General features: G+C 36.8%; 1 protein-coding gene across 5 annotated transcripts; it reads left to right on the top strand.

Annotated features, from left to right (window-relative positions):
• Positions 1–324: 324 nt before the first annotated feature.
• Positions 325–26,771, top strand: dazap1 (DAZ associated protein 1). Of its 5 annotated transcripts, none has more exons than XM_087784827.1 (13): positions 325–455; positions 1,527–1,567; positions 2,874–3,040; positions 6,105–6,170; positions 6,942–7,049; positions 7,218–7,266; positions 11,985–12,067; positions 16,182–16,329; positions 18,959–18,991; positions 19,299–19,448; positions 20,577–20,741; positions 23,037–23,129; positions 25,895–26,771. In XM_087784827.1, the coding sequence occupies exons 1-13, from the start codon at positions 424–426 to the stop codon at positions 26,065–26,067; spliced, it is 1,308 nt and encodes a 435-aa protein (XP_087640953.1). In that variant the 5' UTR covers positions 325–423; the 3' UTR covers positions 26,068–26,771. The 5 variants fall into 5 exon arrangements, with proteins under 5 accessions (XP_087640953.1, XP_087640957.1, XP_087640954.1 ...); XM_087784831.1 differs by lacking the exon at positions 23,037–23,129 and adding an exon at positions 21,406–21,481 and having other exon boundaries at positions 20,574–20,741; positions 25,895–26,057; XM_087784828.1 differs by lacking the exon at positions 23,037–23,129 and having other exon boundaries at positions 20,574–20,741.
• Positions 26,772–27,824: the final 1,053 nt, after the last annotated feature.

The following is a 27,824-nucleotide window of genomic DNA, read 5'->3' on the forward strand; positions in this document are numbered from 1 at the left end:
TATATTGGAAACGTAAGCCTCTTCCTGGAGGCTTAAGAGGATTTTTCCTATGGATTGCATGTAGTGTGTCATTGTGTAGTATCCCTGTGACCTCTGGTGTGTTCTCCATCCTCTCCACCCTATCATCTCGCACCGCATGATGCCCGTGGCTTGACACCGACTTGTGCTCCATACATCTCGGGCGATAAGAGCGAAACATCCCGTCAATAAAAACGAGTAAAAAAAAAGCGTCACGTTGGAGCTCCTCCGCAATGATGACGAGTGTCCCTTTAAAAGGCTCTGCCCCCCCCCCCCTGCAGCGGCGTCACTGCGCAGAGGAGTTTGAACCAAAAAGCGGAGTGACCTTCCTCCTGCTCTCAGTCTGAGAGGGGCAGCACAGACGCCGGTCACAGCTCCTGCTCTCCTCCGCCTCCAGCCTCCGCGATGAACAACAACTTAGTGGGAGATGAAGTCGGGTAAGAGCCGCTTAAATAAAACCCCGTAAAAAGCCCGCCGACGACTTTACCTTTTTCACTGGCGCCGGAACTCACTGTTGACAAGCTGTCATCTGACAGCTAACGTTAGCCGGCAAGCTAGTTAGCATCGGTAAGTTAGCGTTTCCCGGAGGGAAGAATGTATAAAAAAAAGTTAAACTAGTGAGGAAGGTTAAGCTTTTGTTCGCGGATAAACCGAGGAAGGCGAGTGTTGTCGTGATGCAGGCGCCTATGGTTTGACTTGACATGTTGGTTTTCGTTCGTATTTTGCACTTATAAGAGTGAGGTTGTCAGTTAGCAACGACGGTAGCATAGCTGTCGCCAAAGTCTCCTCTTCTGACTTGTGTGGCGGACATTTAGCGGACACCGCTGGAGGATGGAGCGTCCTCGTGTGCTCTCTCCTCCAGCTCTCCTCATCCTCTTTACATCTCATGCAATATTCTTTGTTTCAATTTTTTTTCATTTAAACACGGGTTTTAAAGTAGAGTTTAACTCGTTCTTTGAAGGATAGAGGCTGCAGCATCTCAAGTGTTCCAAGTTTCTCGTGGTCGTTTTTGGACCTTTAAATGGATTTAGATGGAAGTTTTAAGTCCACCTCATTCATTTTACACCGAAGGAGAATATTTTATGTACATTTGACGTTTTTTAAATAACCGATTTGAATTATAAATATGACTCTTCCTGTGTTATTTGTCTGTTTAACTTGGTAAATAAATACTTCATTATGCGATTTTTGACACTCATTTTTCGAGATGTTTTTAATTTATTAAATATACCGGTAGACAAATATGTAAGCAACATTTGACAATATCCTTCAGGCGATGCACAGTATCAACACAAGAGATGCAATTCCAATATTTAGCATATATTTAGGATAAGAAACGACAATTATTGTTTTGATTGTTTAGGGGTCTTTGTGACCCTGGTCTGGAAAAGCGCTATACAAATAAAAATTACTTACTTACTTACAATTATTTACTTACTTACTTACTTGGTTGTTATCTTAAAATTGCTTGAATGTTTCATCACCTATTTCTTTAACCTTTTTTTTAGGAAACTTTTTGTCGGTGGGTTGGACTGGAGCACCACACAAGGTAAGGAATGTTGTGTATGCCTAAGACATTCTTGGTGGATTGATTTGATCTTTCCTATTCCCAGTTGGAGTCTCTATCTGTTGAGTTCAATGGGGTTTCTGGGATAATTGAAATGAATCCTAACGAAAAACTATATTTGTATCTGGTTTTCTGTATTAGGAGTTGTTGATAATTACTGTGTCGCATGTTTCCTCCAGTTATTTTAAATGAAAGTTAATAATAAGAATGGTACTTAAACAAAACATATTCAGTTCAAAACTACTTTAAGTGATGTAAAAATTAATAATCTTTATAAAAAATACTTTTTAATAAGAGCAGATTAAAAAAAATAAATAATAATAATTAATGACAAAATGTATTCATCTCAATTTAAATTGATATTATGAACTTTGCAAGTAAACTTGAGAATTCAATTCAAAATAGAACTATACCTTCTTATGAGATGAAATCGACTTGTATCATTTTAAACGTAACGTTCACTCTCTTCTTTGGCCTTTTCTGTAAGAACCTTTTTTTAGGTTATGGTCTTCTGGTTTAATTCCCCATCGGTTACCTAAATACTAATTTGAAGGTGCTTAGGAAAATGCGGCTTGTAGTTGACGGGTTATAATGTTATGATAATAATATCTATAATATAGTCATTACCTTCAGAGAGTAACGACTTTAGTCTAATTTCCCTATGATAAGTTTGCACAAAATAACCATAAAGTATGTCACAGGTTCTTTTCTACCCTAAAGGGAAAGAGAGCTGTCGTCTATAACACGCCTGTGCTCATACGTCAAACCTCTGATGGCTCATATTTACACGATTGACCTTCGTTTACCTCTTCATTTCTAGTTTTCTGTTTGCACTAAACCGGATTATTTATCTTCAGGATAGTAATGGTTTGTCCAGCTTCATTGCCGACTCCCTAATCTGTTTTTCTTTCCAATTTGCATCTGATTTGTTTCCTATTACGATAAAGATTAAGTCAGAACCACTGTCGGTTCAATTGTGAGCTTGTCTCCACTGCAATGCCCCAGAGCTTTCCTGGTCCATTAGAAACAATTACAGCGACTCTCCAAAGTGACTCCTCGCTTGTTCAAACTCTCACCTTTTGTCTCTCTGGATGTGTGTCTTGGTGGTTTTGAATAGGCCTGGTCACAATGGTGACTGTGGGTCAATGCTTTTGTTTGCTTTAGGAGGGTCAGTATATTCTTTTGAATGAAGGCGACTGTTTATTTATTCATAAATCTGTTAAGCTGTATTCAAGCAGCTTCTGGACTATTTCACTGAATGGTGTTTTTTTTATGTGTTGTGTTGCAGAAACTCTCAGAAACTACTTCTCACAATACGGCGAAGTAGTAGATTGTGTCATCATGAAGGACAAAACCACAAATCAATCGCGAGGCTTCGGCTTTGTCAAATTTAAAGACCCCAATTGCGTGCGGACGGTGCTGGAGACGAAGCCGCATAATCTTGACGGTAGAAATGTGAGTGCTGCAGTTTTTAATCAAATGCTTTGTAACCGTCCCTACTTTACTAATGTGTTAACAGTTCTGCTCTGGGTTCTTCCTCTCTGCCCTGCAGTCAATTGAACACCTCACACACTCACCTTAAGCATTTGTTTAACCAACCAGACTTACCAGTTTTAAGTCAACTGACTTAATTGGCAGCTCATAGTAACTTTGAATACAGGAAAGAAGAAGTCAGCTGCTGCCTGATGTGTTTAATTCTGCACAGTTTTAAGTCAAGTCTGACTGTTTTCCTCGTGTTCCTTGTGTTTATAACTAATCTAAACTGCATATTACACTGGTTTATCTTATAAATGCATGTTTTACAATGTTTTTAAATGGTGTGCTTTCTGATTGGTTTGTTGTAACAAGGTTCATTGACATTGGTGCTAAGGTCAAACATGCACAGAGCTGCCGGCAAAAAGAGAAACCGGTTTACTTTGAATGAATATGAATGAATGGCAGCTTATATTTAAAAATGCTAATTGTGTTTTACCCAGAGTCGTCTTTAATATAAAGTGCCTGAAAGGTTATTGAGAAGCATCACATAGTTGTATAGTGTAGAAGATGTGGTAATAATCTCATTCGTGACGGAGCTCTGTGTTACCGAAATGTTCTGACAATGTTTCCAACATGTAGCTTGGACAAGGCAGATGAATGTGAAGGAATGTAAGAGACTCACTTGCTGTTGTTAATGTTGATGCTTCGCGGTTGTGACTTCTGAGTTTAGCGCTATACAAGTCAGTGACTTGGACAAAATTCTGATCAATAGTTTTGACATCTACCAACATATTGTGCCTGTTATATATAGATAGATAGATAGATAGATAGATAGATAGATAGATAGATAGATAGATAGATAGATAGATAGATAGATAGATAGATAGATAGATAGATAGATAGATAGATAGATAGATAGATAGATGGATGGATATAAATATACATATATTACCATGTAACGAAACATTATTTGTTTAATTATATTCTACGCATTTTTATTATTTTCACTTTTCATGCTCCTGAATTTGCACAGAAATGATAAGAAAGTGTGCACATTAAACATGCTTGTTTTTGTTTCCAATGTTGTGTGAGAGTCTTTATGAACTGTTTTATTTGAATTCAAGCCTAGCGAACAAAAAATGGTTGAGATGCCCTCGGTGGTCGTGTCATCTTCTAGCATTGATGGACGTTTGAACTCTTAGAATAGCGTGTAGCTCTCCATGTAGTTTTATGGTGGATTAATAGATGTTATTACTCTTCCTCATAAAGTTTGAACCAGTGAACAAAAATTATTTGATTATTCATTTATTTTTTCGGTATTGTTTTTTTTTTTTTTCAAAGCAAAATAGTTTCCACAAAAAATTTCGTTTTATATTGATTATGTTTTGATAAAGATTCATGAAAAATCTGTCCTCCCATTTTTTTTTATAACCAAAGATTTAACTAATTTTACAATGCCCATTCAGTTTAAGCAGACATCTAGTCTTGACTGTGATATGCAGAAACTGCATTATTTACTGTTGCATCTGCCTTGTTTTTGCCCCTCAAATCAACTCAAAGTAATCCCTTTCAACTGAAATTGGGATTTCTTGGTTGTTTTCTGTAGATAAATATGGGTTTAGGAAGCTTTTGTCGATCAGGTGTATGGCCTCTGACTGCTGCTGCTCACACTTGCCCTCTAGCTTATTGCCAGAAAACTGAAATTGCACTTTTAAAACCCATCATACGATATAATTATATATAAATGTTGCTGGGGTGACAAACTGTGTTTTTATAGTTTATTCCACAAAATAGCATTAGATCTTAGCTGCTACTATTTGTGCAGTCTCGCCTACTAATCTACGTCAGATGATATGCTGTCAATGTCCTCCTTGGAGGAGGTATGCGCTCTCTAAGTGCTTTCTAAAAGAGTTAAGTTTTGATTCTGACTAATGATTGGAAAGAGGTCCTGGCATTTAAAACTAAGAAAGAAAAATATATGGGGTAGTTTGGGTCAAAACATGGATCATGTAGCCCAGTTAACCTTGAGGGTTGTAGAGGTAGCGGTAGGAAACGGACGATATTTCTAGTCACCTCTGACTTGGTGGAGTCCGAGTGTCGGTTGGTCAAAGTACTGTCTGAAAACTGTCTCCTGGGCACCCAGTAACAAATACACGGTCACATATGACAGATGACATCAGTGGAGTACAGAAGCGTAACCTTTTCGAAAGGCATCACGCAGTCAGGCAAGAGTCGACGTCGATTAGTCAGGTTGAGTGAGACAGGGAGGAAGGGAGGGAGCAGAGGAGAGGAAGAGCGGGTGAAGGAGAACAAGTCTGCAGGGCGACTGGCTGCAGCATAGATGATGTTATAGTTATTTATCATGGAACAAGAAAAGCACACATCAGGTCCTTTAATCTTAATAGTTGCTTGATCGTGATGATCTCGTTGGACGGCAGATGATCCTTATTAATGCATCTGTTGTTTGAAAAGAAACTGAAAATAAAGAAATGAATCTGGATCATGCTGTGGTTACTAAGTTTGTTAGCATTATTTGTTGACCTGCAAGATGGCTAAATGCATACATTCTTTTTTCTTAGAGATGTTCATTGTTCACGCTTTAACGATCTGTTTCAATGCAAGTGAAGGTTAACCATTTTAATCTGGACATTCAAAAGAAAAAAAGTTGATACAAATAGGCTGAATTTTACATGTTTTATTTTTTAATGTAAGAGTGTATTTTGTGTTATGAAGCAGTGGTGAAAAAGTGTATGTTTATATTGATAGTAAGCCCAGATATGGTATTAAGACTCTTATATTCTGCTCATGAATTTTTGTTCATAACAGTTTGGCTCCTTGCATGTTCGAGATGGATTAACCTCTTTTTATCACTTTTCCTCTGATTATTTAGATACTTTGCATAGGGTTAAAAGCAGGTTGTTACACACATATATATTAACTGACAGTTAAAGTTCAAAATGAAGTTTAAATTATTGCGTATACCACAAAACATCACATTAAATGTACAATGTCCCTTTTAAGTTTTTTAATCTCCTGATTCCAGATTGACCCTAAACCATGCACACCTAGAGGAATGCAGCCCGAGAAGTCTCGGACCAAGGAGGGCTGGGTAAGTACAGTCTTCACGAAAAATATCTTAAGTTTTATTTGTTGATGTTTCTTAAACCAGTTTCTTTGTGTTCTATGTTGAACCATTCTGTTGTGAAAATGAGTTTGAGATGCACTAATGCCGCAGGGATATTAGCCTGCTATTTGTACATGGTTCTATTCAAGAATGTCCACTGCTTCTAGGAATGCGTGCAAAATATCTTGTAACTATCTTCCTTTGGGAAAACAAGGAAATGAACTAGCGTGGCACAGAGAATTGTACTCAGCAGCACATTTGCTGAAAGGCAGAAACTCTCTGCACCAACTTGTGTAATTTGTGGGTCGATGGACAATGCTTTCAATTCCCTGCAGATCTATTCATGTTGCCAGTTAATTTGTCCCATTGAACATCAGAAGTGATGCATTTTGCTGCCAGTAAAACACATTTCTGCCTGTGAAGATCCTCTTCTGCTTCCAAAGAAGAGGCTCTTCTCGGCCGTATGACTGGTACTGAGTGTATTTGTCTAAACCCCTTGTGAAGAGAAGACTCTAGCGTGTGCAGTTTGAGTGCCGTGCACAGCGATCGTGGCGAGAGTAACTGGAGGAAGCAGGGTTCTGTGATCCGCGCGGGCTAGTGTTTGCATTGACATGACATGTTAAGAATTATACCCCAGGGCAAGAGGAGAACCTAATTTCTGCTGCACTGTCTGAATGGATGATGGCTAACTGGCCTCTTCCCAGACGGATCCTCAAACACACAATAAAATCCACACACTCCCTGTTTTCTTTTCAGAAGGGCAGCAAAGCCGATAGCAATAAATCAAAGAAGATATTTGTAGGTGGAATCCCCCATAACTGCGGCGAGCCTGAACTCAGGGACTATTTCAATAGATTCGGAGCGGTGAGTATTGATGTGATCTTGTGCTGACGTCTAAATCTGAACCCGTCAAGGGGACGTTTTCATAAAATATGTCATTGTTTGTGTAAATGTAGACTCAGTATTGAGTTGGAGTACAAATGGAGACTGGTATTCTAAATGGCGCCACTGTTTCCCTTCGTCCCATTCAAGGTTACAGAGGTGGTAATGATCTATGATGCGGAGAAGCAGAGGCCCCGAGGTAAAAGCTGATCCCGTTTTTTTTATCTCTCTCCCCTTTCATACCTAGCCATCTTAAATCTCATGGCAAACCATTCTGGCCCAAAGAGGAACTAAATGCATGAGCAGACCCCCTAAAAACCAATGAAACCCCACAAAAATATTAGATAAATGGTATTATCTTAAGGAACTAAATGAGGTTAAACAATACTAATCCAAAATGTAAATTCAGTGTATGCATAATTAAAACATAATGTATCCTGTGTGACTCCCAACATGGATCTTCATCAGGGGATGAGGGTTGTTCGGTTGTAGGTACCGTCTTTACTCGGTTGTAGGATTTAGTCCTGGTGCTGTTGGCGATAATGTTGACGTACCGCATTAGTCATATGTTTGAAACCAGACGTGATGATTCACTCAATCAATAGTGGATTCTTGTAGCGTGCATGTGGTTCATCACAAATGTTTACATTATAAATTGATAATTATAACTGTGGTTAATGAATAAAAATAAAATAAAAAAGACCACCCAAGCACCTGTTTTTCTTTATGTTTATGGATGTTCCTTTACTCTAGCCCTGGAAACAATATGTCATTGGTCATAGCTGAACAATAAAAGCGATTATGTAGAACTATTTCTGACTGCTAACTTTCAGTCCGGTAATAATTTCCATTTTCTTTTCATTCAAACTTCTGAATATATGATCCCTTAATTGAACCTCTACAAATTATTACTGATGGATGGATGGAATCATTGGTAGATGGTTGGATTGATAGACAGATTTATAGAAAACTTTATTGATTCCCATGAAAAAAATATTTTTGGATTAGTTTTAATTGTAATCTTTTTATCATTACTTTTTGGTGAACTTTCTTTCCCTCTATACATATATATTATTCCTTTCTTTTTGCACCTATCTACCAAGACCGCCCAATAAGTACAGAACAAGCTTCAAAGACTCTAGTTTCCAGTTGAAGATTAGAATATAAATATTGTTGACGTCGTCAGTTTAGACAAAGAGTAGATCTGATAGCCGAGTAAACGTGGTACCTGCACAGTCGCTTGTGAACAACCGTGTTTCGATGCAATCAATTCTTCATTTCCCCTCCAATACAGAATAGGAAATGCAATCAACTTACTTTCCATGTAATCCTTGATTGGGGTTTTGTAGCTAAGCAACTAAAAAGTAGTGAAATGATGACATTAGTGGGCCAATAATATCAATGCAAGACTTCTCTTGCAGAAAATTTGATTCAAACTTCTTCCCCTGATTTGTACAGGCTTTTCTTAGCAATGGCATGTAACAGCTCGCTTGCACAATATAAGTATTAAAAAACAAACTCGCATTGAAGCTGCTTCTGCACCATAGTGAGTGGACAATCTTTAAAAGAGTCATGGATTCATTTGCATTTGTTCCTTGTTCCATTAACCAAATCTCTTAAAAAAAAAACATCTGTTCAACTGTATGTTTAGATTTCTCTCTTCCTTTTAAAGTCTTTCCAAACACAGGTTGAACTTTCTAGATGAAGTTCTACTTTGTTAAAAAAAAGTTTTAACCAAGACTTTGCTGAATAAAACGGGAACGCCACTTTTAAACGGGTCAGATTGAAGGAAAGTAGGTGCTCCAAAAAGGCAGCGCTTCATCACAACATGTCCTTCAACGTCTCCTCTCTCATCCCCAAGTACTTCACCTTATTTATCTTCTTTTGTCTTGCGAAAAAGAATGATAATTTTAGAATCTGATTCTGTCAGTCTTCCTGACCATAATGAGCTTTTATTCAGTTCAGCAGTAAATCTTTCATGCTCTTCCCGACACTATCAAACTGGCACCACAATGCTGGACTCTCTGCTGAGAGTCCCACAACTTTATCTGCATATGTCCTACATAGCATGGACACAGCCAGTGAACCACAACATGTCCGGAAACTTTCAGTCTCTTGGGAAAAACCAGAATAGTTTGTCATTGAAATTTAACATGTTAAAACTAGCTTGTGACATGAACTTAACAAAGCACTCATAACAGTATTAATACATTAAACCTAATATAAGTTTTCTTTGCACCTTGATCTTAGATATTAAAGATACCTGATTTTGCATAGATTGTTTTCCCATATGTAGAACTTAAGTATTTGTAAGTAAGCCCTCTCTATTTTTCTTTCTTCTGTCCCCTTCTCCTTCGTGAATGGTTTGCATATGATTAACTTTGTCTCCGAAGATTTGTCTTTCCTCCTTTAGGTGCATTCAGTGGTACCACAAAGGTACAGGCCACACCAAATACCTGCTGAATTTTACCTGTGGTGACATTTAGAATCATAAAAGAAATGTCATGACGATGTGCAAACGTGTGACATTACTGCCATTTGTTACCTTAATGAACTTTATCAACTCCGTCTATAATGGGGCTGATTTACAAAAAAACGTTGTCCTTCTGTCATCGCTTTCTCTCTAGTTTATATGTAGCCTGTCATATTAGTTTGTTCCCTGAACTGTGGGTCCTTGTAAAATATCATTCAATAGTAAAAGACCCTTTGATGATCAACTGACGGCTTTCCTTTTTATACGATTTATTCAAAGTTTACCGATCAAATTGTAGGAACATTTAAAGTTTTTCAAGAATGATCGTACTGTTGGTTTAATACAATAAAATAAATAAAACGACATTTGCTTTTAGAAAAGTATCCAGTGTAATTATTAGTCAATTAAATTAATTTAAAATACATTTCAGATCAAATATTTTATAAATAAGGCCAATAAAGATTGATTGCTTTACCGTAATTCAGAATAAAGTTTCCAGCATTTTAATAGTCCCTCTGCCATGTAACCATTCCCACCATATACTAACTAATGAAAGCAAGAAACATTACCTTAAAATTATAAATTTCATGAAAAAAAATCTGTTATTTAATTTTTTTATAGCAAATGAAGAAGAGATTCATAAAAAAAAAGTGTGGCCTTAAACATAAAACCAGACACTTAAATATTTATCAAAGAACAAATATCGAAAAGTTGAATCAAAAGAAGTCCCTCTGAAAGCTCAAGATAACGTGAAGAAGATGGTGAGGTCCTCGTGGAAATACTCGCCCTTCTGTCAAACCTCAGGCGACTTTAATTTGAGCTCTCTGTAATGATGTCAAACTACCACATGTGTCGAGCAGCCTGTATATTTAGCTGAGCGACGGGTTAATGACAGATGTTATTAATAGTGATAGATCTGGAATCTGGCACAGTTCAAGGGGTCTCTATACTCTGCCGTCTCAAAGGGTCTTTAATTGAATCCAGGTTATGTCCCCATGTAGAGAGAGATGTACACTCAACCCAATTCTGCCAGACCAGAAAGTAAATCAGATTCTATGTAGATCACAGTAGTTTGGAAAAGTTACAAAGATGCTCATATGAAGTAGTTTACCAGCACTTTGGTGTGGACCAGAGTCAACAAGTATGTCACTGCAAATCAAATGTTGGACCTTGAATTGGTCATGGCCTGTCTCTTTGTGCTACCATCCGTAGGAAATTGATTCAATCGTTCATTCTAGGCTTATCCTGGCTGACTCAAAAGTAAAATAACTTGTTTTGGGAATGCTGGGAGAAAGCTTTAGACATTCTACAGTTTGTGTTTCTTCATATTTTTGTGATGCATTAACAATGGCTGCTGCGAGTGTGTGCTCCACAGCATATTTACAGAGGGACGGATCAAGGTGGGGTTTGGATGAGATGGCATTACATTTCAGAGACTAAAGTGGAGTTTTTAACTATGGACCCGGGTTTCAAAAAAGTTGGGATCAAATGCAAAAAGTGGCGGGGAAAGATCCCCAGTACTAATTCTTGAGCAAATATACTGAATACTTACACTTGATACCCCTAGCTCAAACACCAGAATGGATCATGCATGGCACCGTTTTTCAGCCTTCATTCAAAAAAGAAAAAGGTCTTCTACTGTACTTTAAAGATTCAAAAACACCAGTCCAAGGTCAGCTACCATCTGTGCACAGGAGTCTTGATACGTTCTCTCATCACCAATCCTATGGTTAACCGTTTACTACTTGGGTAACATTTTCGACCCAACCATTGATACTGGTCTGTGAAGAATTTTTTACCAGGCCACAGAAAGTATAAATTAAATAATCGATTAGTTATTTATTAATAGATTACAAAAAAACTATACTGACTGTTGCATCCCAACTTTTACAACATTTTTTCTAAATTGAGATACTAAATTGAGTTGAAGTAAACTAGATCAGAATTTGGGTCACTTGTTGACTTTGACCTGTTTTAATTTGGGAATTTTTATCTAATGTCAATGTGGGTTAAAATAGACGACAGTTATTTGGATCACTTTCCCGGGGACTGCAAAATTCATATTCAGTATCTAAAGTCAGGCACCTATGTTTTACTAATTCATGTATCGTCTACATTTACATGACAACCTAACTTTTTTGGACTCTGGGTTTGTGGTTTATCCATCATCGATTGAAATTCTCCCACAATTGTTCATCGGTTAAGACGCTGTATTGTCGCCATCATTGCATAGTAAAGCCAAAAGTATCCTTCAATCCCCCAGGCTGTAGTCATGGATTTGTCTTGTCCTACAAGTCTGCGACATCATCCGAACCCCAGGAGCCTCTTGCTCAGTCTTGACGGATCCTCACTCTGCTGAAGCCCGATATTGTTCTTCATCTTGTTTTGTCACAACCCCCTCCTCCTCCCCCTGCTACCTTGATTCACTCTTGGTCGTTGGCTAGGTTTTGGATTTATTACTTTCGAGGCCGAACAATCAGTGGACCAGGCTGTCAACATGCATTTTCACGACATCATGGGCAAAAAAGTGTGTAGTTGTAGTTTTATTTTACCCTTCAGATCAAACAGAGGCTTGGGCGACTCGGCTGGATTTAGGTTGTGATGCAGAATGATTCAACTAATTATGACTCACTAACACGTGAACCACTGTGCTTGTCTGAAGCATAGCTGTTCTAACATCAAGCTGTTAATTCAATGCACTTTTATGCCCTTAACAAGACCTCTCTGCTACGCTTGTATGAGCTTGTTTTCCCACAGTTACTCTAATATCATTCTTACGTTTGTCGCCCAAGGCTTTGTTAAAGTCAACCTCTCCTTTAGGATGTGCTTAGATTTGCACCTTAAACAAAACTCTGTTTAAGGCTGTTCATATCGCAACATAGCTACCAAATTGTATGAGTTAACGATTGAAATTTAGAGGTTCTTTGAATTCAAACCACCTAAAGGATTGGTACTACCAGTTTGTTTCCTTTGTTGTTTTTTTTCTCTGGCAGGTCACTTACATGCCAACATTTATTTTTTATTTACAAAAAGATAACGTCAATCCAGTGACCTCTGAATGTGAATCTCCATACTGTGTCCATTAATCTTAAAAGTAGTTGTAAATACTCAACTTGTGTAGTTGTTTTGAATGGCAAACATTACAAAATTAGAGTGTCAGTTTTTTAATGAAGTAAAAATTTGCTGAAAGGGTTTTTTCAAACAGTGACACTTATACGTTAGATTCAACCTTTAACCTTAGGAAATTTAAATCATTTACCCTTTAGAAAAAAAATAGATCAACAAAAATGTTTCTAAAGTTTGAATTTAATGTAAACGGAGCAGCTAAAGGTATTTCAAAAAAAAAGTCATTTAACAAAAATGAATATAATATAAATTCACATTTTCTTAAAGTTGATGCTTACCCTCTCTTAGTTGCGGTAGTCATGGGTTGGTGAACTCCACCTATAGTCTTTGGAGAGATTTTTTAGTCACTTTTTGGTCAGCAAGATGTTCCATCCATGGATTCTAACAATTTTATTAAGTCCAAGTTCCAGATGCCAAAGATAACCAAAGATTAAATTGGTGAGTTAGCACAAGAACATGGAACAATTTAAAAAAATAGTTTATACATTCATGAAGAGCCTCAAGAATAGCATTTTACAGGGCCCAGATCAAGAACGGTCATTTGAAGTGTTGACTCTCAGACAAACCTGCACTTATTGATCGATGTGAAGGACTTAAAAAAGAAAAACTGAAGCCTAAAAAAAGGAGCCCAAGATGAAATGAGTAAGACGGCATCAATCTATTGTTCAACTATTATGTTTTGGTTCTTCTCTAAAAGACTTCATAATCTGCTGGCGTCTATTGTCTGTAAAGTAAATGGAAAGTTAAATCAAATCGGAGCAAAGATTGTAAAAATACAGACAGTGAGGTGATTGATGGAGCAATCTTAAGTTGAAAGAAAGAAACAAACATCAGCTAACGACATGCTCAACACAGTCGTGGAAGTAATTCGCCGATTGAATTGAGTAATGGTGCCAGACAGACACACCGTAGATCACTCCGGAGACCCACACTTGACAGCACAATGCTTCCCTGCTAGCAAACCAAATCAATCTCATAATGAATTGCCGGCACAAGTCTCCAGACGGTCCTGTTGTTCTTGGTGGTAAACACTACCCACCTGTCTCCTCTGCTGATTCCATCAAAGTGGACGGTTGCGGCGTTCTTCATGCCTGTTTCCTTTCAAAGCCGTTATTCAAAAGGCACCTCTAAAGCGCTCTTTCATTCAGATCACCCCTTTCCCCCTTTAGGGACGTTTTGTAATTAGTAGCTTTTAAAGCCACTTAGAGATACCAGAGGAGAGATAGAGCAGCTTCTCTCTGTCCTCTCAGCACACAGCCTGGATTTGCGAGCACTAGGATGTGATTAAACACAGTAAAGACGGACGTATCAGGACATGTATAATAATGGATTTTGTTTTTATGACTCCTATATCTTCATTATATCATAATCCAGAGGCTCTTTTAATGCAGAGCACTGTAAGTGGAGACATAGGATGTTTTTCAAAGAGTACATCGTGTGAGGTTTATGTCTTTGTGTATGTTGGGCCGTTTGGTAGGTCCAGGTCAGCGGGGGTCAAATCTCCAGAGAAAGAAAACCCTGTAAATGTGGAATTAGTCGGTCAATCACATAAATGACATAATAATGAATACGTTTAGTAAAGAAAAAGGATTTGAATGCAATTTAAATAAACAAAAATATGACAGTTACTAGTTTCTGGGCCCTAGGGGCCCAATCTGGCCTACCAAGTCATTTTAAGTGGCCCACCAGATGGTTGGCTCAATATCAAAATGGATCAATGTGCATGTGTTTATGGTGATCAATAAAGATGTCATTATTTAAGATAAGATAAGGCAAAGAGAATATGGATGTTAAAAATCAGAAAGATTCTTCCAATAGCAGTTAAAATTGTGTGACCTCCAATGAATAGGACTTTTGTTCAGCCTGCGATCTTGACCTCTAAAAGATTTTGGCTCCTTGTTTATAACACATCCCTGCTATAGAGACGAGTAGTTGTCAGAATAATGTTGATTCTTATATTGGGTTTTTCCCCACACAAAGTACTTTTAAAGAAAAATAAAAAATGGTAAAAAACAAAACAACAATTTCGACAATAACAACTTTGGAAAGAATAAAAGGCCAAAATAGAGTGATGAGCTGTTGTTAAATTAAAATATTAAAGTTTTTATAAGGCTAGTTTTAATATTGAGCAGAACCTTTCTTGGGGGCCAAAATGAAGAAAATGCTAAAATGTGCCCCAGTGTTACACAATGTTGACTTGAGGCGTTCTACGTTGCATGACGAGACCATTGTACGCTGGTGACGATGTATGTACAACTTAGTCTGTGGACGCTTTAAAATCTTCCTCAAGACATTGTTCTTGCCTTGACATTACCTTACGCTAGGACTTAAGGGAGTGTGGGGGGGGTGTGAGTTATAAAATTAGAAATTGGAGCACGTCAAACTGCGGAGCAAATCCCAGTTCCACTGTTGGGGATTGTACAGAAGTCATGGTATCCATCACATGACGCTGTGATGCCCAGGGGAGCCGGTGCGCAGGTAGCTGCCGGCGGCGGCGTGGCCACTGCCAGAAACATGTGCATGTAATTAGGTCGACAGAGAAGGAAGAGGGGAGTCTGGGGGGGTGTAGTTGCACCCCGGCACAGGGTGGAGTTTTGCAATTCATTCTCCTGCTGCAAGGTGACCCCAATAACTCAAGCCCTCAGTCTATTTCTGCTCGGCCACCCCCCTTAGTCTCCGCCTGTTTCTTTGCTCCGGTTATCTTTCGTTGTCACATCGTAAGAAAAAAAACTTAACGACGACTAACTCAAACAATAAATGAGGTAATTTCTGGCTCGATATTGTGTATCAAACTATAATATTGACAATTAAGAATTAAATAATGTTTTCTAAGATAATCCAGCACCAGTGGCTTCTTTTTGGCCTAAAAGTAAGTAAAAAGTATAAGACGATAAATAGAAGTTAATTCTTTATACCCAAATATTAGTTTCTCTGGTAAAACTACAATAAATATTTAAACTAAAAAGTTTATACTTGATACATAATGTTTGTTTCTCTAGTGAGAATATTCAAAAGTACAATACATTATAAAATCAGGTAATCATTTCAACACAGTATGGATTTTCATGTCTGAACTGAAAACTTTTTTATTTCAAGTGTTTGCATGTTTCCCTTTATTTATGTTGAAAGTGAAGGAAAACCTTTACCTCTCTATTGTATTTATTCTAATTCAACATAGAGTTTGTTAGCGTGGAGGAGAACGAGGTAAGTTAGTACTTTGGATCTTTTTATAAGGGCATTTACGTCTATGTTTCTCAGGTACACACCAGGCCCGCATGGAGTCTTCTCGCACCATAAATCATGTTTGCTGTAATAACTCTCTGATGAGAAAACACAATTCCCTCTCGAGCAACAGTACCTGAGGCACATAGCTGCACACTTGTCAGCTACACAGTAATTCTGCCCAACAGAAAAATTAGTAAATAGGCTTGATGTTTACTGTAGGGAAAGTCTCTTCTGTCTGGTTTTAGGAAAGGCGACGATGTACACACGTGTCCTCCTTGTCCTTTGTCCAGGTGGAAGTAAAGAAAGCGGAACCTCGGGACAGCAAAGCTGCTGGCCAGCTTGGCCCTGGCCAGTGGGCGCCCAGAGGCATCTTGACCACAGCTAATGGTTGGACGACACAACCCGCCCAGAGCTGGCAACAGCCTTATGCAGCACAGGGTGAGTGAGCGAAAGAAACGTGCACGTTTCAAGAGGGCATTACATTTTAGAGAATGAAAGGACTCTGATGCAGCTTTAAGGCTCTTTTACTTGAGTTTGGCAACATAGGAAAATATCTATTAAAATAATAATTGTCAAACCCGATGATATCTAATAGAGTAAAAATAAAATTAATGTATTTGTCATTTCTTCAGATCACATACTACCCATAGGCGAGATTTTAAACCATTAGATAGTATTCTTGTTTTTTAAATGAAAATTACATTAATGTGTTGATTTACATCTTAAATAGATCTTTGACCTCTATTGTACTCATCAGTATGTGTCTGTTCTGTACAAAACTCTCTTTTCCTTGAAATATTTAAATTAGAAAATATACTTGAGCCTCGCCCACTGGAAACACTTTGTGTTTCTGGAGATTAAATCATGTTTGCCATAACCACACCCACTCTGCTGTTATTGGTCAAACATCATGGTTTGTCAATGTCACCACGTGTCATCAATCCAAGAAGTCTCCACCTCCAAGGTACTCTTCATGTAAACAAAGCAGGGCGTGATTACAGCTACATCATAATGGACTCTACTCTCGTAACCTCGTTGTGTTGGGAAAAATCAAAATTGAAGTTCATGTGAATTTAAACATGACCACTAAACAATACTACCAAGTATGTAACACTGGTTCTGACATAAACAGTAGTAACCAGTACCAAGGAGGTTTATTTTCAGTCTATTCAACATTTCATTCATATAAGTCAGCTTTCAGTTTAGGGTTTAGCCCCAATTGAATACTTGCAGAACATAAAACAGATAAAGCTTGTTAAAATTGAAATATGAAATATCCTTTTTATTCATTTGGCATTCAAACAGCTTTTTGATAGTGTTTGTTGTAGACAGAGTTTCAGGAGTAGCAGTTTGGTAACACTAAAACCTAAAATACCCCTTAATATGTCCTGGCAAAAGCCATACATCTTGCCTCAACCTTTATCTTTTTTTATTTTCTCCCTGGTTTTATTGTGGGGTTAAATTGTGTTTGTGTGACGTCCATCCTGCAACACTTAAACAAGTGGCTGCCAAACATTGTTTTTCAATGAACTTGTATGATTTGTTTACATACAAAAAGCATCTGAAAAATCTCTTCATTAAAACCTGAAAACATCTCAAACTAATGTTGGACATTAGAAGAGTAGTTTTTCCTTGTAGTTGTTAAGCAATATTTCTATGTCATTTAACTTTAAATGTGTTTCCAAGGCAACAGAATTCTGTTTCGTTCTATCAGTTTTATTTTGGGGTTATATTGTGTGATGCCGTGAATAAAGGTGAAGGAAAAATAATTTTTGAAAAATGTGTTGTTTTGTTTTATCCCTTCTTTAACCACAGCCACATTGTGCTTGTGTTTTCTTGTAGCTCGTAATTTCAGACATTTTCTCCTGGTCCATTGGCACAAAAATGTTTTCTTTCTTTCATAACTTTTTCTGACGTAACAAGGCTCGTGTACATTGATACCTGCCAGCAGCACCACTGTAGTCTTCCTATAGTTGGTCCATTCGTCTGCTTTCTTGTTCTTTTTTTTTTAGAGTTCTAAGGATAGTATACAGTCACACTCACTCTCACTCACTACAGGTTACCGCCGACAGCAACAGTACACTTTTCTTTTGTTGTCTCAGTCTTCAGGCTTCAATATAAATATCTTTACATTTCTATAGAGACTGAGGGGAAAGGGGGAGGAGAGCCAGAGCTGCCATTACAGACCACTGGTCTAGATAATGGGCTGTACTCCCACAAACCTCCAGGAGGTCACTGGAAGCCACTGTCTAAGCTTATCAACAAATGTACATACAATCCATGCATCCATTAGTTCTAGTCTTAAATGTGTATTTCATTAGCAGAGAATGTTATTAAATAATGGAACTATATTAGTGCCGTCACAATACTGAATGATTGAATCAAAGCTTTTAGATACTTAAACCTTTTTTTAATGATTAATTCAAATAATTTCTAAATTGAAATGTTGAATTTAGTTTTTATTATTCGGATTTAAATTATTCGAATATTTTAAAAATTATTATCTTTTTTTTTAATATGGAGTTTCTAATTCCAACGATTCTAAAATATATTTTCTATATTCATTATTTTATCATTCGTACCTTATCAACTCCAATATAAAAATGTTGGTATAGTGGCCAACATTTTTATATAATTACATTTAAAATGCTAAGAATATTTTTGTTTCATTTGTAGCCTTAAGAATTTAGTATAAAAGTTTTATTTAAATAATTTACTAAATATATTTAAGCCTAATTGATACTAGTATGACTAAAACTATTTTCAGCACGGTCAAACATCAAACTCTTTCATATGGTCATAATTTACTTGTGTGCTTTTAATCCATTTTGAAAAATTGTATTGATTAAGCTGCAGAATCAGCCAATTATTTGTGTCTCTAAATGTGCTCAAGAACCCAATAAAAACCTTTAGTTGATTTAAAAAATGAAAGAATCTTGTGAAGAACATGTTTTTCTCGGTTGAGCAGTGAAATCTAAATCAGTTTTCATGTTAACAAATGTAAGTTAATGGCTGCTGTATGTATATTTATTATTTTTAATTGATCTTTTTCTCTCATTTCTTCTAGGTGTGTGGGTTTCAACCACCGGTCAGCCAATAGGTAAGATCCAAAATTAAAATGCCAGATACATCTACATGCTTCCACGTCTGTCTTGATGAGCGTGAGGCCGATCGGTTGAGATAAAAAGCACATGTTCTCATTGATTCATATTGGCTCAAGCTTCTGATGATAACCTGCTGGAAGTGGCAGATGGCAGCCTTGAATAGATTCCGGCGTCCTCCTGCTCTCAGTCTGGCTCAGTTGAACATCACATTACCACTTCCTGCTTTTTTTCAGCCATCTTTATTTCTGTCAAACCTTTGTTTATATATATGATTTCATGATTCAATGATTTCATGTTTTTCAGCAGGTTATGCTCCGGCGTTATCAGCCGGTCGAGGGACCCCCACGCAGCCGGCGTCGCCTTTCAGTGCATTCCTGGTCGCGACCCCAGCGGGCGGCTTCGCAGCACCTCAGGGATTCCCTCAACAGGGCTACAGCACAGCTCCTCACTTCGGTCAGTGTTGCGGCACAAGTGTTTGTTCTCATGTGACGTCCACAGGTAACATCATGAAGTTTTAAAGGGTTTAAGCCGGATTAGATTCCTGCCACACCTTCAGTCAAATCTTCTGTTCTTCTGCGGAGTCGAGTCATTATGCCATTAAACCTGGTTAAATATTAGGATTATCACTCAAATCACTTTTCTAATTATGATTTATAGAAACTGTGTTTATCATCTTTTACAGTGTACTTTTTGAAAATCCTCCATAATGGTTATATTTACTGTTGAAACACAAAAATTAAACACAATTTATTGTATAATGAAGATGTAACTCAGATTTTATCTTGTAAAGTGACAAAGCGGAAGTTAAAAAAAAAGTATGTTACTAGAAAAGCACTGAAACTGATCTTATTTCTCATAACTTTTTTAGAAATACGATGAAATAATAATAAATAAAACAACTTTGCGTTGTGTTGGCTCACGAACTTCAGCACTAACCAACACTGGCGATTACCTTGAGTAATCAAAACCATAGCAATATCATAAAATGTCAAAAATAACTCGGTACTAATTTCAGTAGTTTAATTGTTTGCTACTTTCCTGTGTCATGCTAGTTGTGAATATAGCCATGTGTGAACACAACACAAAACACAAAATTATTTTCTGCGTTTTGTCCCACGTAAGGTTTTATTCAAATATGTTCAGACCTTTTTGAGTTATTTTGCCAACAAAAAGACAAACAGTACAATGTACAGTATTACTCTTTGTTTAAATATATTCACTGCATTTTAAGCTCTCACAACTAAAGTATAAAGATGTTACAATGATGAGAGTTGAATTTCTGTTTTGACGTTTCTCAATTTTCCTTTGCAATACAAACATGACTGATAAGTTGTCGATATAATTACTTATGTTTGCTAGAGAAAAAGTAAGTTAAAGTCTTTACAATAACAAACTTTAATCCCTAAATAAAATACATTTATTTTCATGTAAAAATGATTACAGAAAATGAAAATACTTGTTGTTTTAAATACAAAAATAGTCTTTAGTCAGGTTTTCTCTCAGTATTGATGTCTTAAATGTTTAGCCAAACATGGATTCAATTGCTTTGGATATTACAACCCTGCTCTGTTCCTCCAGCAGGATACACTTTCGGCACAGCCCCAGCAGACCAGTATGTTCCACAGGTTCCTCCTCCACCCACCACTCCTGGAACGGCGCAGCTGGGATTCGCTCCGGCCACGACACCAACTCAGGACTTGACCAAAGCTCCCACTGGACAGCCCGAATTCCCTTACAGCCAGTACGGTAAGAAAATAATTAGCTGCAAGCTGGTCGTTGCCCTTTTCCCTTCTTTTTAATTCACAAAATTATTTCATCAAAATTGGAGGTCTTTGAATTTCCATGAGGGGCTTCTTTCTGCCCATATTCAACATCCCTCATAGAGATGTCTTCCTTCCATTCAAGACATTAAAAAAAACAGAAACATTTTAAAGTCAAATGGAAAAAGGGGGGCAAAGTTATTTATAATTAATATAAATCAATATATTAGTTGAATCTCGTCTGACAAACCCAATCGTAAATGTTTTTATTCATCATGTTCTATGAAGTCGAAGTTGATAAATGTGGCCGCCTTGGACAATGTGTTTTGAACAAAAAATTAAAAATAAACAAAAAGTTCAAAGCTCTTTCTACACCTAACGTAACACTTGAGAATATCCTTTTTATTGAACTGACATTAGTGATTCATGGTGATTGTTTTAATTTTTCCAATTGTATATTAACCCGTTCACTAGCTCTTGGATTAAACACAGTTTGGTAGACTGTGAATGTTACTGCATAGAGAGATTTAAATACTGCTTCTGCATCTTAAAACACCAGTTAATTCCTCTGTACCGTAATACCCTGTATAGACAAGACTAAAAACGTTTTCCTTTCTCTCAGAGCCAAACATCACTTCCTCTTCTTTCAGGACAAAATATAAATGCAGTAGAAAACTTTGTTTCCATGATGTCCTTCAACGCATCATCAATCCCAGAATCCTTTGCGTGAGTAACATGAACACACTTGGTAGAAGCAGACATGAAGTGTTTCCAAAAGACTTAACTTATCTTAATACTTGATCCGTCTCTTATGTTCCAAGATAAGTTGAGGTGATGTTGCCTCTAACTGTAGATGATTCTTAAATCAAAGGAAGGACATCAAAGTCACTTGTGAACAGAAGCTTCTATCGTTTCTAAAGAAACTAAAACATGGATGTGACACTCAGTATTGAGAAAAGCCACTAAAAAAGACCAAAATACTTTATCTGAACGATATTTAAGCCTGCATGAACACACCTCAACATCCCTCATCCTTCATATACGTCTTTGTCTGGACCCTTTCATCCACTGTCATCCTGGCATCCTTCTTTGTCACCACTTGTAGAGGAGACATCTCTGGATTTGAGCAGTAGTTTAACATCCTCAAGCAACATCATGCGCTCAACTTTAAATCATGAACTCTATGGTCAACACACTCATGAGACATTATAATGTATTTATAAAGCTTTATAAACATTGTTATAAGATGTTATAAGAACAGGATTAAATACTTACAATAAGTAAATAAATATTATTATTATGTTGTTTTTGTGGAAGTATATCAGAAAACTTTTCTTTATTTTATGTAAAACTAGTTGTTGTTTTTATGCATTTTAAATATATGTATTTAATAGTTTCTACATTGAAAGGTTGAATTTCCTTCATAGGGAAAATTAATTCAATAATAATTTTCAAAATGAATGGCCCTTTTTTTTCCACATATAGTTTTTTTATTCTCGTTCAAATAGGTCCATTCTATAATTGTTTTAATTTATAGTCTTTTAAATTGAATATAAAATGTTGTTTATATTACAGTAGTTCCACCAGACAATACCAAAGAAGTACCTAGCAACTTAACCGATCTTTCAGCCAATCATGCGACAGACAGACTATCATGTGACGTCACGCACTTTTATACCAACATTCTTATATTGAGTTTAAAAAGTGTACAATTTTTTTTAAAAAATGGTGAATTTTTTTGGTAATTATTGTAATACAGATATTTAAAATTATGGTGTAAAATTAAATTAATTTAATTTGAAAATATTATTATTGATCAAAATAAAAAAATCCAACTTTTCAATAAACAATCGATCCAATTAAATTAAATGCATATATAGTAATATAAATGTATAATTATTAATTGATAATTTATCAGCATATTTGTGCTCTGGATTGTTAGAATTTAACTGCAGAAATCTAAAATGGAATAAGAGGTGTTAAATGTTAGATTATCTTTTGAAAGACATGTTTTTGTCAGCTGTGGAACCACATTGACTCCATCAAACATGAGCTTTAAATCACTGTCAAGTCAGAAGCCTCCCATTTTTATTTGATTTTGTTTTGACTTCCAGATGAGGCCGAGCGCTGTCGATACCGAGAGTCGCTCCCAATGTAAAGCTTTGTTAGTCTAGCTATCCTGGGGGTGGAGGTGGCGGGGTGGAGGGGGGTGTTATTATGCAAAGTAGCCGGGCGTCAGTATCTGGGTCCAGTCAACCTGGTGTCCTCGTCTCCCTGCTAGGCTTGGGTCACTACCCTCAGGACCCCTCTGCCTACGGCCCCACGCGTCCTTCTCACAGTTATGGTGAGGACGAGCAGGCAGGATGTAGCTCAGGTAGGTGCAGCATCGTCTTCTCCCAGCAGCTCCTCCGGCGCTGCAGCCTGGACTCCTGTGTCCTCATGGTTTGCATGTACATTTTGCATGTACATACAAATGTCTTCTTGTGTAGGCTGGCTTGTTGCCACGTGACTTTTGACCCCCCCCCCCCACCCCCCTTTTAGCGTCTCGCTGTACTATAGAAGAGTCGTGCCCTCCTTTTTTCTTTGCCCTCTCTCTGTCTGCATCACTCTGCCTGGTATAAAAGGATGATCTAATTGTCAGGAAATGTCATGGTTCACTAGTCTCTGTGCATCAACAGTCCACTCGCCCATTGTTTTCCTCTCTTTCTGTCTCTCCATCATCCATGTCGGGATGAGAAATACAATCTCAAGACCCGCTGAATAACATTCATTCTACTTGAATATTGTGTCTCTCTGAAGCGTTTTGATTTAAAAGAAAAACTAATCAAAATGTATTTACACTATTACATGTGTTGTTTTAATCTTTCCCCTTCACTTGAGTCAGAGTAGCTTTGGAAAGACAGGTGTGTGTGTTTTAGATCAGTGGATGCACACCTGCTTCATGAGGCATTACCAGGACACACACACAGAATATATACTTGATATAATTTCTGTTCTACTGAGTATTACTGTTTGAAGGTGTTTTGATATTTAAAAAAAATATGGTATTTTCTCTGAAGTGACATTAGTCTCTGACTCTTGACACGACAAGACGCTACTTTCAGTCGAATCTACTTAAGAAATTAACCTGTAAACTAGTGAGAATGAGTGAAACACAAACTATGTATTAATTATTTTACTGTTTTTATCTGAAGGTCCGTGAATAATGCCGACAAAGATTAGGGACCACGGTTTTACTGACAGTATCTCTGAAGATGACCATATTGTCATTAGGGTTTGAGAGAAATAAAATGGATACACTTAAATATTGCCTTTTTTTTCATTACTTAACAGCACTTTATCGATATTTAAATGTTTGTTATTAATATTATAATTAACATTTTTTTATGGTTTATATATTTAAGATTACAATTAACATAACAGAATTCTTAAACTTCTGTCTGCTAGATGGCTATTCATACATCCTGCAAGATCCCAGTGATGACTGAGGACAAGAGGATACAGTTGAGTCCAGCAGATTTTAACGCTGATTTTCCTTGGCAAGTCGTAACTGCTTTTAATTGTTTTAAAACCAAAATATGTCAAGAGTCATGAAGTCTGTAAATACTGCAACACCAAAGTCAAGTTCTCGGACAATACTACAAATATATCCTTGTTACTTTATATATATGATATATCGTATCGCTGTAATTGAATACATGTCGCCAAATTGTTGCCAATACACAGCCCTAATATTCACAAGAGTCGAATAAGAAGGACAGGATTAGACATGAACGAGGACATGTTTGAAGATATAGTTTGAGAGACCAGATGGTCGGATGAAGAGACTGTGAGACTTGTTGGCTGAAGACAAATGGAAGTATCGAGTCAAAGCATTGATGCTCATGTTGAAATGACACATGAAGAGCACAGCTGTGACCCGGTGGACAGAAGCAGTGGAGATGTAGGAAGCTGACTCGCTGTGGGAACCTGTTAACCTACAACTTGTGTTAAAGAAAAGACCATTTAAAAGTGTTTTCGCTAAAGTAGAAAATGTTTTTTCTTCTTTAAAATACATACGCACCATCATTTTAAGACAAAATGTTATTTTTACAAAATAGTACTTAGTCGACGCTGAGAGAATTTGCCAAGTCTATCCTGTATTTTCTGTGAGACAGCGCCATCTATCGTCTGAATACCTCAATTATACCTGAGTGTAACATTAGAATGTGGCTTTTGGTGGTTCGTCTTTTGTGAGTTTAAACCCGTTTTTATTTTCCTTCCTCAACCCACTGTTGGTCGATCAGACTTGTGGACCTTTTTTATACCCACAGTGTTCCTGTGCATCCTTAAAAAGCCATAATAGGCATTAAATACATTTTAAACAAAACCTTAATTGGCATTAAAATGTCTTTGTATCAAATTTTTAAAAGTCTTTAAACACATGATGTTCGTTTTTCCTATCTCAAAATATTTGATAACATTTATTTATACTATTTAAAAATAATGTATAGATGGTCAACAGAAATACAAACTGGGGAAAGAAATCACTGTGTCACTATAGCAGAATGAACAAAATAGTTTATTGTAAATGAGATTTAACCTTTTTTTTATTATTCATCATGGCTGAACACGGTACCAGGCAACATGTACAACACTAGGGGTACTTTGTGCAGGAAATTGTATTTTATATTATGTTAAAAAACATCAGAATTTTGGGGGGAAAATGTCCCTAAACCTATACAATTAATTTTGTGTTTTTTGTTCAAATTTGGTTGATCCTCAAGTTGGTCTGAAATTAAATTTCACATTGTGTTAAAAGTCTTAAACTGTAGGAACCTTGACTGACTTCATGTAACAGAATAAATGCGTTTTGAATATGGATTTATTTAACTTGGTCATTATTTTGAATATATAAAGGGTATACATATGTATATACAGTATATATGTATAACTGTTTTTTCATCTACTGTTTTTCCCTGATATTGCAAAATAAAATCAAAATAGAAAATTATAATATTTACATTGTTATGTGTAACTATACACCACCCAGAAATATTTATATCCGGTTCAACTGTTAAAAACATTTTATATGAATTGACTTCTGCTGAGTTGGCGCTTCCGTCATGAGTGACTCCTTCTCTCTGTCGTCCCTGCCAGGCTACAGTCAGGAGCTGGCTGCCTTCAGCCATAACTTTGCCGACCCGAGTGCGCCGGCCGCCTCCTACGTGACCCCGACGGCGCAGCCGGCCGCCGCTCCTCAGGCGGCGGCGAGCGCCTTCGGACGAGGACAGAACCACAACGTGCAGGGCTTCCACCCGTATCGACGCTGACCACCAGCTCCCGCCGGCGCCGGTTCAAGTTGTATCTAGAAGAAAAAAAAGGGGGAGAAAAAAAAAGGAGTCAGGGAAATGCGTGTTCCGACTTTAACGCAATACTGAAGTTCTCGATTGTTTTCTGGGAATGTTAAATGCACACAATTTGTGAACGCAGGGATTCCAGAGTTTTTTTTATAACTTGTGAAGAGTGCAGCTGACAGAAGCTTTTATCCCCTCCCCGTGTTTTATAGTAGAACTCAAATTTGTTGCAATAATTTTGATTGTCCGGTCAAACACTAGCACAGAGACTATATGGAAAGAGACTTGCGTATAAATATGTATATTTATGATGATTATGACACAAATGAAAACAGGGTTTCGAGTTTCCTCAGCTTTAAATTCTTGGGGAAAAAAAATGTTTTTATGTTTCAGTCGTTTTACTTTCTGAGCCTTTCAAGTTTGTTTAAAAATGAGATTATTCAAATATATATTATACACAAACTGTGCAATTTTTTAAAAAGAGAATTTTGTACGATAAATGTACACTTTGCTTATTTGTTTTTTATTTAATTTAAAGTTGTAGACTTCCCTCAGGTGGCTGTTTTTGGGTGCATTTCGCACTTATGCAAAAAGAGAAAAAAGAACAAATAACTAGAAAAAAAATAAATGTTTTAAGGACACATGGGTTGTTCTGGAAAATAAAAGTTGACTTTTTCTTACATTTGTGGATGTTTTCATTGTGTTTGTTTAAATCAAGAGAAACCCATTAATGCGGGAATGCAAAAGTAAATGAATAAATTAAGAAGACAGTAAGTTTACACTTTTCCATGTTTAGATTTAAGAGCCTTACAGACTATTTTGAGGGCTGATTAACCCACCGTAAGCTAGCAACCGTTCGCTAACACAATGCTGCGACTGCAAACTTGTGTTTTGAGAGCATAATTTTCACTAGTAGAGAAAGGTTGCTCATTTTCAAAACTCATTTTTGGAAAATAAATGTCGAAGTAACATGATTCGACCAAATAAATAACCTATTTTATTAATTTTCAGATTACCATAAATCCTCAGTGACCTTCGAGAAAAAAAGATAAAAACGCATTTGACACTGAAAACCTATGTACAGTTATTTTATATCATAATTATTCACATATTTATGCTTCTTATCGGACATAAATTACACTTCCACGTTACCTTCTACTATTTTGTTTTTTTATATATATTTTTCGATTTTAATTTGCGGTTTACTATATATATCATTTTAAAAACATTACATAGGCGTGAGCTGCAGAGGGCGCTGTTTATTTTCCTTTGACTTGGCGCTCATCTGTTTCTCCTAATGTTACAATGAAAAGAGAATTGCGTGAAAAGTGGCTTTTAGGCCTGTATTTATCAGCTCAGAGTTTAACTATGAAACTGATGATATATAAATGGTTACCTGGCTAATCCCAGCACTGTTTTTAGTGAACTATATTCAACTGCTCAAAACACTCAAGTTCTCCATTTTCACTTTTCCATTCTTTCCTAATTGTATGCTGGGATTTATTCGACCACAACTTTTCACTTCATATTAAAACAAACAGTATTTTCTGAATATGTCTTCATCCTTTCCATTAAAAAAATGAAGGAAACATTTTAGTTTCTCAACTTAAACTTAGTTTGAATTTAACGACCCCTTGAAGTATAAACACCTTTAAGCCACAAAGAGGATCAAAAGTTAAGTTATTGCAAACTTATATTTCAAGACCGTCCCTCTGACCTGAACGCTTCACGTG

The sequence above is a fragment of the Callionymus lyra genome, chromosome 2 (genome assembly GCF_982586985.1).
Source record: "Callionymus lyra chromosome 2, fCalLyr1.hap1.1, whole genome shotgun sequence".
Lineage (NCBI taxonomy): Eukaryota > Metazoa > Chordata > Actinopteri > Syngnathiformes > Callionymidae > Callionymus > Callionymus lyra.

Excerpts from the sequence above, each read along its gene's own strand:
- dazap1 (XM_087784827.1), top strand. The coding sequence starts at position 424 with ATGAACAACAACTTAGTGGGAGATGAAGTCGG. Across the intron at positions 456-1,526 it reads TTAGTGGGAGATGAAGTCGG|GAAACTTTTTGTCGGTGGGT; the intron begins GTAAGAGCCGCT and ends CCTTTTTTTTAG. Across the intron at positions 19,449-20,576 it reads CAGCACAGCTCCTCACTTCG|GATACACTTTCGGCACAGCC; the intron begins GTCAGTGTTGCG and ends TTCCTCCAGCAG.